The sequence below is a fragment of the Diceros bicornis genome, chromosome 2 (genome assembly GCF_020826845.1).
Source record: "Diceros bicornis minor isolate mBicDic1 chromosome 2, mDicBic1.mat.cur, whole genome shotgun sequence".
Taxonomy (NCBI): Eukaryota; Metazoa; Chordata; class Mammalia; order Perissodactyla; family Rhinocerotidae; genus Diceros; species Diceros bicornis.
The window spans coordinates 11,190,453-11,203,587 of record NC_080741.1 but is presented as its reverse complement, the minus strand read 5'-3'; the positions used below and the strand labels follow the sequence as shown (position 1 = coordinate 11,203,587).

At 35.0% G+C, this 13,135-nt stretch overlaps 1 protein-coding gene across 2 annotated transcripts in view; it reads left to right on the top strand.

Moving 5' to 3' along the window:
- PLS1 (plastin 1) overlaps positions 1 to 12,879 on the top strand; it is a 113,273-nt gene extending 100,394 nt beyond the window's left edge. For both annotated transcript variants that reach the window (XM_058551699.1, XM_058551689.1), the window contains 4 exons: positions 2,039 to 2,172; positions 2,793 to 2,916; positions 10,697 to 10,821; positions 11,073 to 12,879. In XM_058551699.1, the coding sequence (XP_058407682.1) occupies positions 2,039 to 2,172; positions 2,793 to 2,916; positions 10,697 to 10,821; positions 11,073 to 11,208 (519 nt within the window). In that variant the 3' untranslated portion in view covers positions 11,209 to 12,879. The remainder of the gene's footprint in view (positions 1 to 2,038; positions 2,173 to 2,792; positions 2,917 to 10,696; positions 10,822 to 11,072) is intronic.
- Positions 12,880 to 13,135: the final 256 nt, after the last annotated feature.

The window sequence follows — 13,135 nt, the reverse complement described above, 5'->3', positions numbered from 1 at the left end:
TTGTATCAACATCTTAGCCCTCTACACTAGTAACCCTGAGCTCCTTTCTCACCATCATTCCCCAGGAGTTTTGGTCTAGCTAATACAACAGATGGCCCTTCATTGAAACAAATTTTACACATAAGTGATTATTGTAGTTTGCTAGAAAATTCTTCCATTGAAATGAGTGTCAGTGGAAAATATGCTGGTTTTTATCTCTCCTGTTAACACTGTTACGTAATCAGAGCTCTGATGCTATTTTCCAAAGATTAGGAATCTATTCCATTTTTTTTTCAATTCTGTGCATTTCTATAACATATATTTCTATTAGGCTGACTAAATCTATAATATAATGTGACTACTAGGAAAAGGAAAGAATTTTGGAATATTATCTCCTTGCATTTTTAAAAATGAATACATATCAAAGATTTTATTTAACTTATTAAGGGAACCAGGCAGATGTTACAGACGGTTCAAAGGATCTTCTTGCATTTTTATTTGTAACGAACTGACCTTTGGGAATTTGGATTCTCTTCTTTTTCTTTTTTTTTTTTTTTGTGAGGAAGATCAGCCGTGAGCTAACATCCATGCTAATCCTCTTCTTTTTGCTGAGGAAGGCCAGCCCTGAGCTAACATCTATTGCCAATCCTCCTCCTTTTTCTCCCCAAAGCCCCAGTAGATAGGTGTATGTCACAGTTGCACATCCTTCTAGTTGCTGTATGTGGGATGCCGCCTCAGCGTGGCCGGAGGAGCAGTGCGTTGATGCGCGCCCGGGATCCGAACCCCAGGCTGCCAGAAGCAGAGGACATGCACTTAACCGCTAAGCCAGGGGGCTGGCCCCTGGATTCTCTTCTTTAAAGAACAATATCCATTTATTTGTGAAAATTTTGTTGTTGTGGGGTCCCTTTCTTACCTTTCCTGGAAATATTTTCGTATTCTTAGAAAAAATTGTATCTGTGTATCTAAGGTTGAATTGTTTTGTAATGAGGCCTTAACTAACTTGGGAAAGAAAATCAAGAGAGACTAGTTATGCTATTTTTCTTAACTAACTGTTTACTTTATTCCAAAAAGTGTTTAGTAAGCACTTTTTACTACTGGTGATATTACAAGATTATGAGAGCTTCCAATTTCACTAGAGAAAAAAGACTCAAATATATAAGAATTTAGATATATATTTATATCCTGAGATAAGAAGTATAGTATTAGATGATTGGAGATAATAAACCTCTATAGAGGCCAGAGTAGACAAAAAATTTACTAGAGAAAGGACTTAAGTGGACTTACATCACTGAAAAGAAGTAGTTAGGTAGGTAAATACTTTACTTGGTGCTTATTCGTCAGATTCTTACTGTAGGCAGGACACTGTGATGGGTCCTGGGCTGGGGGTGGGAGAGTATGATATAGATTTGTACACATTAGGATTTTTGCGCTTTAAAAGGAGCTCATGCTATGGTTGACAAAAGAAAGTACATAGAATGCTAAGTATAAGTAGAAGATGGTGCATAAGCATTACCCGATAAGCATTATTGGGAGTTCAACAAGGGATAGATCATTGTCAGCTGGTACACTTCGGGTTAAGCCTTTGTTGAAGAAAGTGGGCTAAAAGCTGAATTTTAGAGAATGAGTAAGATCTGGATAAAGGATATGGGAGATGAAGTTAGATTCTTAATGAAACAATTTCTTCTCTATTCCTTAATTTTGAATTTAGAAAAGACTATGTTTAAAACTCAAAACCTAGCTTTTTAGTCACAGATTTGCCACTGATAAGCTGTGTAATCTGGGACAGTGAAGACTTTTAAGACAGGAGAGGATCTTAAAACTTTCTAGCCAGCTGTTTCTCTATCTAGGTTAACCCCTCAGTGCTTTGATATCTTCAGCTATAAAATGGGAATAACTATTTCCTTAATTTCACTGGGTTATTATGAAATGAAATTCTGTCATATAAATTTAAGGTATCATCATAATCATTCTTCAGATGACTGAACTAAGCTGGCATATTCAAGAAAAATATTTTAAAAAAATTTGTTTTTATACCAAAACTTTTACTTATTATTTATAGATTGAAAACTGTAACTATGCAGTGGAACTGGGGAAGAATAAGGCCAAATTCTCCTTGGTTGGCATCGGTGGGCAGGACCTAAATGAAGGGAATGCAACACTTACTCTGGCATTGATATGGCAGCTGATGAGAAGGTAAAGGCTGATATGTTTATAAGCTATTAAAAATTTTTTTTGATAAGAAAGTAAGTTTAGGAAGGAATTTTTATTGGGAATTACATTGGTTTGGGTTCAGAATTATATTCATGTTATATCTCAGAAGCAGTTTATGAGCTTAGGCATACTAATTATTTCACATGCGTAAACCAAAAATATTTAGTTTGAATTCTTACATTTCCTTCAACAAGTCATTTGAATTAAAATTTTATCTATTTTTGAAGGATAACAAACACAGAATACATAGTGCAAAACATATTAATTTTTAAATGATTTACTGTTGATAATATATTTTTTGTAGATTACACTTTATTTTAAAAGTGGGTCAGTTTCTAGAAATACAATCACTCTTATTAATGCCTCTTAAAAACTGCTTTGTAAGAAGTGGTTTTAATTTTTTAAATACCATATCTTAGTTTTGTTTCTGATTACTGAGCTTTGTAACTTTGGAATGCAACTAAGTGGAAATACCAGACTAAAATTAGAAATATTTATTAGAACTGAAATATTTCTCAAATATTTATTTAAATATTGATATAAATGATGTGAGAACAAATTTCACTGCTTTTAGTCTCAAATATACATCTTTTCTGTTACAGGTACACACTGAATGTGTTATCGGATCTCGGAGAGGGTGAAAAAGTAAATGATGAAATTATTATTAGATGGGTCAATCAGACTCTTAAAAACGCACGCAAAAATACTTCTATTTCCAGCTTCAAGGTAATCAAAAGCTATTTAAAAATTTTTTTTGGTAAGAAATTAAGTTTAGGAAGGAATTTTTATTGGGAATTAATTGGTTTAGGTTCAGAATTACATTAATGTTATGTCTCAGAAACACACAATTTATGAGCTTTGAGCTTAGGCATACTAATTATTTGGCATATGTAAACCAAAAATATTTAGTTTGAATTCTTATATTTTTTATGGGTTTCCTACTGAGTATAAATGGAGGTTAATCTTATCAGACTCTGGTAATCTAATCTTAAAAAAGAAATAGAATAGAGCCAAAAAACCCAATTGTCAAGTCAAAAAGAAATATAAAAAGCCATTGTTTATATAGGACCTATAATGTTTTGTGCTCCCTAGCAGCAGTCTCAGAATTGATTGACATCATTTCCAAGGCATAACAGAGCCAGCAAAACCGATTCAAGTGGGAATTGAGAAAACTGGTAGGAAAAACAATATCTTGTCATCTGGCTTTATAATGGCACATAACACTCACTTCTGAGCATTTGTGGATGATTCATAAAGCACTCAAAATGTAATCTGCACATACATACCCACTAATTTTCATGCATTTCCATTGTGTTTTGCTTTTGCATGTGAGCTGATGTTAGCTACAAATAAGCATGTCTGCTTGTACACATTCATTCAGTGAGCCTTGTGTTTGTGATTTTATTATGATATGTGAAAATCAACAATTTGTATTTTTTTTAGTGAAATAAGAGTGCAAACAGATGAAACCCTAAGCTCTCCTAAGAGTTGTCTACCTACCTTTATTCTCTTCTTTGCCTTTGCTCTATATGTTTAACAACATTGTAGAGCAGAAGAAATGTCAGAAATTGACAAACTCAATCTTCTCATCTTTACCAAAAACTGAGCCCCAAATTAGTTTTAACAGGACAGTTGGATGTTGGCAGAGATGTTGCCTGAGTCCTAGTTCAAGAGTGTTTTTCACTTTTTCATCTTGGAGGAACTAATGACATTGAGTTTTTGTTGTTGCTCATTAAAAAAAAACTTTTAGTCCATGATTTGTCTTTTTGTATTTTAGACATAAAATACAACTTAAAAATGTAAAACAGGGGGGCCAGCCTGGTGGTGTAGTGGTTAAGTGCAGCATGCTCCACTTGGGCTTCGTGGGTTCGGATCCCAGGCACGGACCTGTACCATTCATCAAGCTGTGCTGTGGTGGCGACCCACATACAAAATAAAAAAAAATAGAGGAGGATGGGCACAGATGTTAGCTCAGGGCCACTCTTCCTCAAGCAAAAAGAGGAAGATTGGCAAAAAGATGTTAGCTCAGGGCCAATTGTCCTCACCAAAAAAAAAGTAAAACAGGAAAGCAGACATATAAAATTCTCTAATTGACAGTTACTCTTTAAAATTGTTATACTGAAATTATATGCATTTGTATATTAATTTATGAAAAATAATAAGCATATAATAATGAAATCAAATACAATGAAAAAATATTTAGAAACAAATTAATAAGTTTTTATTGAGCTCTTACTACTAAGTATCATTTCTAGGTAAAGAAAAAGATATAGAATATGAGAAATTAATTTTGCCCTCAGAGTGTTTACTATTTATTTGAAAGACAAAATTTGTATAACTGAGAAGGTAACAATACTACAGAGTAAATGATAAAATCCAAAGAAGTAATATAACTAATATTATGAATAAGTCTAATTGATCATTTCCAACTGAATGGTCAGTGAAGAGTGGACCGAGAAAATTGGATTTGATTTGAGCATCATAGATGGAGGAAGATTTGAACTGGTGAACAGGACGGGTATAACAAGCTAGAAAGGGTCCATCTTGAATAAAGGCAAGTCTGAGGTTAGGAGCAAGTTTGGCTAGAGAGGATGGTTCCTAAGGGATGTAGTGCAAAATATAGGCTGGGTCAAGATTGTGGAGCCCTTAATAAAGGATATTGATAAGGGGAGTAATGTAAGAAAAGTGACTATTTTAGGAATACTTTCTGAACATGGTGAGCAGGTTGGGTTGGAGGAAGAATGGTGTAAATGTAAGGACACTGCATAAGAACCTGAGTAGAACTCAGGTGTGAAGTGATAAAGATCTGAATGGAGTTGGAGGTGGGCACTGGGAATGTTAAGAATGGAAAGTTACTACACATATGTGCCCTTTTATCCGTTTCGCCCTCCCCCCACCCCCTTCCCCTCTGGTAACCACCAATCTGTTCTCCTTATATGTATGGTAACGGATGAAAACTAGACTATTGGTGGTGAACACGATGCAGTCTATACAGAAGCTGAAATATAATAATGTACACCTGAAATGTACACAGTGTTATAAACCAGTGTGACCTCAACAAAATGATTAATAAATCAGAAAAAAAAAGAATGGATAGTTACTGGCTATTGCAAAAGAACAGGTAGGATTTAGCTTCTTGATTTAGGGAAGCACAGGAGAGAGATAGAGAAAGAGAGGGGTTAAAACTCTTGATGTTTTGGGCCTGGGTAATTGGAAAACAAATGATAACACTAACAGAAATGGTGATGTCATGAGGTGTAGCTGCTTTCTGGAAACGGTGGTGAATTCAGTTTTAAACTTGTTGAATTTGAGGTAATTTTCAGGAAATAGGGAGTTGTTTGAAAGGAGATATTAAAACTAGGAATACACACTTGGTGATCAGTTGAACAGAAGAGATAGTTGGAAAATGGGAGTATACAAACCCTCTAAGAGAGAGAGCTCGCAGAGAAAAGCAGACTTGAGAGTATGGTTTTTTACTGGAGAACTGAGGAAGCAGAAACACTGCAAAAGTGGTTGGCATTTAGGAAGTACTTGATAATAAAATCTTTAAAGAGAAGTATAGTTTAAAAATGTGGCAGTACATGTTAAAAAATAGTTGAGGAGGGAGGGTTTTTTCCAATTGTAGAAGGCATTATATTTGAAAGCTATAGTAAGTGGTACTAGTAAGAACCTATTAATCATAATCAAGGCAGTGCTATATCCAGAAATTTCAGAAAAGACAAATAGACCCTTTTTAGTTGCAAAGTAATTTTCCCTCATCTAGAAGATAAGGAGGTGATATATCAGCCAAGAACAATAATCATAGTAATTATGGTTTATTGAGTCCTGTTTGTCACTATGCTAAGCACTTTACACATTATTGTTTCTTTTAATTCTCTCAATAACTCTATAAGCAAAAAGGTGAGCATTAGAGAATAACTTGTCCACTGTCATAAAACTATTAAGCAGAATAGCTGGATTTCACATCCAGATCTGTTTAACTGCAGCTTGAAAGCCAGCTATGGAGTCCTATGGCCCTGGGTTTGAGTTCAGCTCAGCCACTTATTAGCTGTGTGACATATTGCTCATTCATTCCATAAATATTCAAAGCTTAGCCTGTGTCAGGTACTTTGCTAGTCACTGTGCTACATAATGCCCTCAAAGAGCTTACTGTTCAGGGAAGGAGGCAAATAAGAAAGCAGGAATCACAGTATGGGGCATCAGCAGTGCTACAGAAATCAGCTAAGGGGAGTAGGGAGCACATGAGAAGGGTATGGGTTTTACAGAAACCTTAGCAGTTTATACGAACAACTGGGCTACATCTCTTGATGAATAAAACTGAATTTACTTGGCTCACCATTTAGTATCTGTATGACCTTGGGCAAGTTATTAATTTCTCTGTGCCTCAGTTTCCCCATATGTAAAATGGAGATATTAATAATACCTCTCTTCTGAGTTTGTTGTCAAGCTGAGTTAACAAATGTAGAGAGCTCAGTAGTACCCGGCACATATTAAGGGCTCAATAAGTGGGATTTACTACACTATTTGTACTGCCAGTGCATAAAGTGCATCATATGTGGAGAGGTTTCTGTGGAGCTTTTAGGGAACTCTGGTGGACACATGACTGTTTTTCCACTTTTATTTATCTGTTTATTTATTTATTTATTTATTTTTTGGTGAGGAATATTGGCCCTGAGCGAACAGCTGTTGCCAATCTTCCTCTTTTTGCTTGGGAAGAGTGGCCCTGAGCTAACGTCTGTGCCCCTCTTCCTCTCTTTTGTATGTGGGATGCTGCCACAGCATGGCTTGATGAGTGGTGTAGGTCTGTGCCCGGGATCCGAACCCACGAATCCAGGCCACCGAAGTGGAGTGCGCTGACCTTAACTACTATGCCGCCAGGCCAGCCCCCCACTTTCATTTTAAAAAATGACAGGAAGAACAATACAATAGTAATGTATATCAAGTTAAGAGAAAGAGATGGTACGATTCATTATCTTGAAAATCAAGTCAAACTCTAGGTTAAGTTGTCTTTAAGATTCTAGAAATTATTTTTTTAAAGATTTTTATTTATTCATTTTTTTCCCCCCAAAGCCCCAGTAGATAGTTGTATGTCATAGGTTCACATCCTTCTAGTTGCTGTACGTGGGACTCGGCCTCAGATTGGACGGAGAAGTGGTGCCTTGGGGCGCGCCCGGGATCTGAACCTGGGCCGCCAGCATCAGAGCGTACGCACTTAACCGCTAAGCCACGGAGCCGGCCCATAGAAATTATTTTTGCTTAAGTAATTTCGTTACGATTAATTTAAGGAAAGTGAAAGGAAAAATGATGAAAATGTATTTATATACTAAACTAAGGGTTTTACTATAACCCCTGTTCCCTTTGCAAAAGTAAAATGTCTTTCACTGATAGTATACAAATCAGAGGAGTTGGATGATAGGCCAGTTTTCTTGGAAATAGGAAGATAAGAGATCTGATATAATCTTTAGAAACTTAAATTTCTCATTCAACTCAGTAAAAGTTTTTCCCAAAGTGAATGATAAAGAAATAGATGGAAAAATCCTTGTTCCCAAAACCAAGTAAAGAAATATTTAAAATACCACAAAAGGGCATAAACTTTCAGCTGTGACTAAGGTCTGAGGATCTAATGTATAACATGGTGACTATAGTTAACACTATATTGTATAATTGAAGTTTGCTAAGAGAGTAGAACTTAAATGTTTTCACCAAAGAGAAAAAAAAAAAAAAATATATATATATATAAGTATGTGAGGTGATGGATGTGTTAGATTAATTAGTTAGATTAATTAACTAGATGAGAGGAATCCCTTCACAATGTATAGGTATATCAAATCATCAAGGTGTACACTTTAAATATCTTACTATTTTATTTGTCAATTATACTTCAGTAAAGCTGGAGAAAAAATGAACAATTTTCCCCAAACTTAAAAAAACCCTCACAAATATGTAAATAAGTAATCAAAATACAACACAATTAAGCCATTTGTCAGGTTTTGAATCGTCATAGAAATATTATATGAAATTTCTGTAAGCACAGAAATTTTAGATTTGTTGTAGAATGACAAATGTTAAGTTTAATTTCAGAAAGTATAGTGGTGTACATTAGAGTCATCTAGAAAGCGTATTAAAAATGTAGGTTCCTATCCCCATCTGCAGATAACCTGACTCATTAATTTGAGTGGATGGATAAATTTGTGCTTCTAACAAGCACCTCAGGTGATTATTCATGTAGGTGATCTGCAGACTACACATTGAGAAAACAGGTTTGAGAATTTTCCAGAAATAGAGAAGACACCAAAAAAACAGATCCACATTACCAGCATCGGATAGACTTAAGGACCCTAATTACTTTCACTCCTCTGCTTCTTTGCCATTAGTGCCGTGGAGTTGATTATGACTCCTAGCGACCCTGTGGACGGCAGAGCAGACCCCCAGGGTCTTTTTGCGCCATCCTCTCACCCTCTGGCATTGTACCAGACAGTGCACCACTGCTATTCATAGGGTTTTCATGGGCAATTTTTTCAGAAGTGGGTGGCCAGGTCCTTCTTCCTAGTCTGTCTTAGTCTGCAAGCTCTGCTGAAACCTGTCCACCATGGGTGACCCTGCTGGTATTTGAAATCCCAATGGCATAGCTTTCAGCGTCACAGCTACGGCCGCCACAGTATGACAACTGACAGACGGGTAGTGTAGTTCCCTGACTGGGAGACGAACTTGGGCTGCAGCAGTGAGAGTGCCAAATCTTACTCCCCTCAAAAAATTTGTTTCATAAAATGAACATTCCTGAAAATGAAGAATATAAATTTTCAAAAATTAATAAATGTAGTGGTTCATAGATCCTGGCCCAGAAAGGCAGCCTGTTACTCTTCTTCACATGGCTTCAAATTGTTTTATCAAACATTTATTACGAACCACATTTGGCTAAGAGCTGTACTAGAGGCTTTCACTTATTTTATCTTAATATTCTCAAGAATCCTGTAACATTCCCACTGTAGTGATTAGGGAAGGGTGCTTTTGTCTTCAAGGAACAGAAACCCAATTTAAAGTGGTTTAAACCAAAAGGAAAGATACACAGCAATAACAGAAATCCAGAGGTAGGGTAGACTTCAGGGTTGGCTGAGCCAGTAATTGAAGAATGTCATTCAGGACTCAGGTTTTTGTCTGTCTCTGCTTTGCCATCGAAAGTGCCGACTTCACCCTAAAGCTGGTTCTCCTCTTGGTCGTAGGATAGCTGCTGGTTGTGACAGAGGTTTCATCTTCTCATTCACATTCAGGAGGAGGGGTTGCTAGCTTTCCATAGCTCTTCCTGAATAGTGAGGGCCTCATATTAAATTAAGTTAGGCCCAAATTAAATCACAGTGGTAATCAGATGTGATTACTCTATTTGGCTTAAATTAGTGTTTTTCAACCTCTTTTTCATTATTTCTCTCGGGAAATAATTTTTAGACATTTTCTTTCTACACGCTCCTCCCCCATGAAATTTTAATGCCATAGATATTACTGTGTCTGTTCATGCACTGTATACTTTATACATAAAAGAATAAGTTTATCACCCCACTGCCATTGAGAATTCATGGCCTAGACTAATTCAAGATTACCCTTGGAGCTGTGGATGGCATCAGCTTTCTCTGAAGCACATGTTCTTCTGAGGGAAGTATGGCTAGAGAGCAAAAATGTGGGTTCTGCTAGGATGGAGAAAGAAGTAAGGCGTGAGTGGATTCTGAGTAGGCCAGCAACAGTGGCCACTATTCAAGCTGACACAGAACAAATAAAGTGGTAAAATCAATTCAGAACAGGATTTCTGACTTCAACTGCAATGCTCTATCCACTAGAATTTGTCCTTTTTTAGTTTGCCTTGGAGGTAACTTAAAAAATGGAGAGAACCTTGGGCATTAGAGTCATGGGTTCACATACTGGTTCTGTACTTACTGGATGTGTGAACAAGTCACTTGAGCTCTGTGAGCTTCACGTTCTTCATCTTTACAAGAGAGATTATAATATCTTTATTACCAGGCTGTTATGGGGTTAAACAAGCTGAACATGTAAAGCAACAGGAATAATTCCTTGGTAAATGTTAGTTCCTTTCCACTATTATTTTCATTTTTCTTTCTGAAAAATATTAAGTAAAGGCTTAGGAATCTATGGTGTAAGAAATACAATATTACTAGAACTTGCAAAACTATTAATTTAAAATTCACCTCCTATTCCCTTTCAGAAGTGCTTAGTTTTTAGAGAGTGGATACTGTAGTTAGCATACTTTAGGAATTGTCACATCCACAAACCTTAGTCGGATATGGTGACAACTCTCTACGCTGCAAGCTCTGTAAAGATGGAAGGAAAAGCATATTTTAACTGGTTTGTGATGTTTGCTGGTTGCGGAGAAGCTGAATGTTAAGTATAAAAAAAATTTATAAATTGCTTTCAGGTATATGGTTATGGCCAGAAGAGTCTGACATTTATGAAGATTAAAAGTAAGATGTTTATGAATGTCTATCTATTCTTGATTTTCTAGGACAAATCTATTAGCACTAGTTTACCTGTCCTAGATTTAATAGATGCCATTGCACCAAATGCAGTTCGTCAAGAAATGATCAAGAGAGAAGACCTTTCTGATGAGGACAAGCTGAACAATGCTAAGTAAGCATTTATGGTTTATAATAGAACATAATGGCTCTTTAATTTTCTTAAATCCTTACAGGTAAGGTTACTCTGTCCTTAAAATTCACATTTTTAAGTACAGTTTCTATGGGAAATATGATTTAAAGACTCACATACTTAACCTTCTTGTAAAGTTGATCTTATCAAAATATTTCATTCTTTTGTTAAAATTTGTTAAGTGAAGACACAGTGGATAACAAATATTAAGTTATTTTTCTTTTCTTTTCAAGATATGCCATTTCAGTTGCTCGAAAAATCGGTGCCCGGATATATGCCTTACCTGATGACCTCGTAGAAGTGAAACCAAAGATGGTTATGACGGTGTTTGCATGCTTAATGGGAAAAGGAATGAACAGAATAAAATAATGAAACATTTAATATGATTTTTCTGCCACATTAAACACATTGAATGCCTCACAGTTTACAGAATTCTGAAATGTAGTGGGTATAAAACCAGAGATTATTTGTATGCTCGAAATAGTATATAATTCATTAATGAATTCAGTATCCTGTTCCTACTAGTTAGAATTTCTCGACCTTTTTGGAAAACACAGTTAATTTACCAGTCGATACTGATAATAGAATATGTTCATTATCAAGCTGATGTTTCATGATTAAATTATTTTTGCTTCCTGAAAGGCTCATTAAAACAAGACTGATTCATTCTTTTTCATGGTTCACAAAAGGTTGATACAAAAAAATTTTTGCAGGTTCTGCTGTGAAATGTGTTTTGATTATTTTGTGTGTGTTAATTTTGATCATAAATGTATTCAAAGTCATTATCTAGTTTAATCCTTTTTTTCCCTTCAACTATGTGAAGTAGTCTAAAACTTTAATTTTTCGGTAAATTTCTATATTGTCAAATTTTTAAGTGACAAGTATTGTGCATTGACATTAAACTTTTTTATAGGTGACAACTAACTCTTGAATAAATCTCAAAGTCATTCTTTTGTAAAGCAGGAGCTTTTCACTTAAAACTTAATTTAAACTGCATTGATACTTTAAATATGCTAGTTTGGTAATACAGCTTTAACTATGACATGCAGCATATATACGTTGGTAGGATGTTATTAAAGAAATATCTCTGTATATATATATAGTTTGCACCTGACTTACTCAGGTTTTCTTAAATGGTACGTATAATTGGTCAGTCAGCCAACCATTAAGTATTTATTGTGCCTCCATTATGTGTGTAACACTTCTCAGTTAGTAGATATCTGGTACATCAAGATTTATTTTAGAAATATTCATTTTGGACGTGCATATAGTTATTTTTCACCTGACTTCTTCCAAATATTTATAGTCAAACATTGGCTAGAGCATCTCAAGACATGTTGACACTATACTGTTAGCTTCATATTACACATGCTAATTTTGATCTATATTGAAGCCCTAAATAATTTAGAATATGCCCACTGAATACCTTTAGTAGAAAGTAACACAAAGCTAATATTCAACATAGAGTATTTTCATGCTTTTTCCACAGCCTCCTACAAATTGGCAATGTTTGGTTAATGCTTGTGTTACTTGGGAATAGCTAATCTTCAGACCTATTTTTGTCTGAATTTTTAGCAGTAGACCAATTCTGCTAACAATTGAATTCAGAAATCTACTTCCTCCATCTTCCACTGTTAGTGCCAGTGAGCAATACTGCTGTGCAACCAGAATGCTGTCACTTTATCTCAGTGTGAATGAGTAGTCTAAATCTCCTTTCTACCATCTATTAAAACATACATATTGGTAAGAGTGAGACTTCTCATGTGTTTAGAATAGAATTTTTTAAATGAAATCATCAACAGGTGGAATTTTGAAATATATTCTTCTACAAAAGAGATTTTCTTTCCTTTTATATTTTGATGATTGTTTTCTTATATGAAGATTAAGATATGTTCTTGCTCTTTTGTGAGATTATTTAAATCATGCTTCCCCTTTTGATTTTTTCCCCATTATATTTACTAAGTTATCTGATTTACATGAAATATGGCACTTGAGTGTTCTTTTTCTCACAAAATATATTTAATAAAAATTCTGTGTATGTACAAATGTGTCAGTATTTATTTCATTTAAAGAAAAATATACAACCTTGAATATTAATCTATCATAAGCTTATTTTCCAGAAAAAAAAGAACAATTCCTAATTAGTAAAACAAAAAATTTTTATTAGATTATTTTTTGGGGAGTAAAGGTAGTTCTACGGTTCTTTAATATGAAGAATTTTGGTAAAGACTAAATGAATGATTACTACAAATTTAGTTTGTGCTGAAATAAATCGAGTGAATCAATCAATTCATTA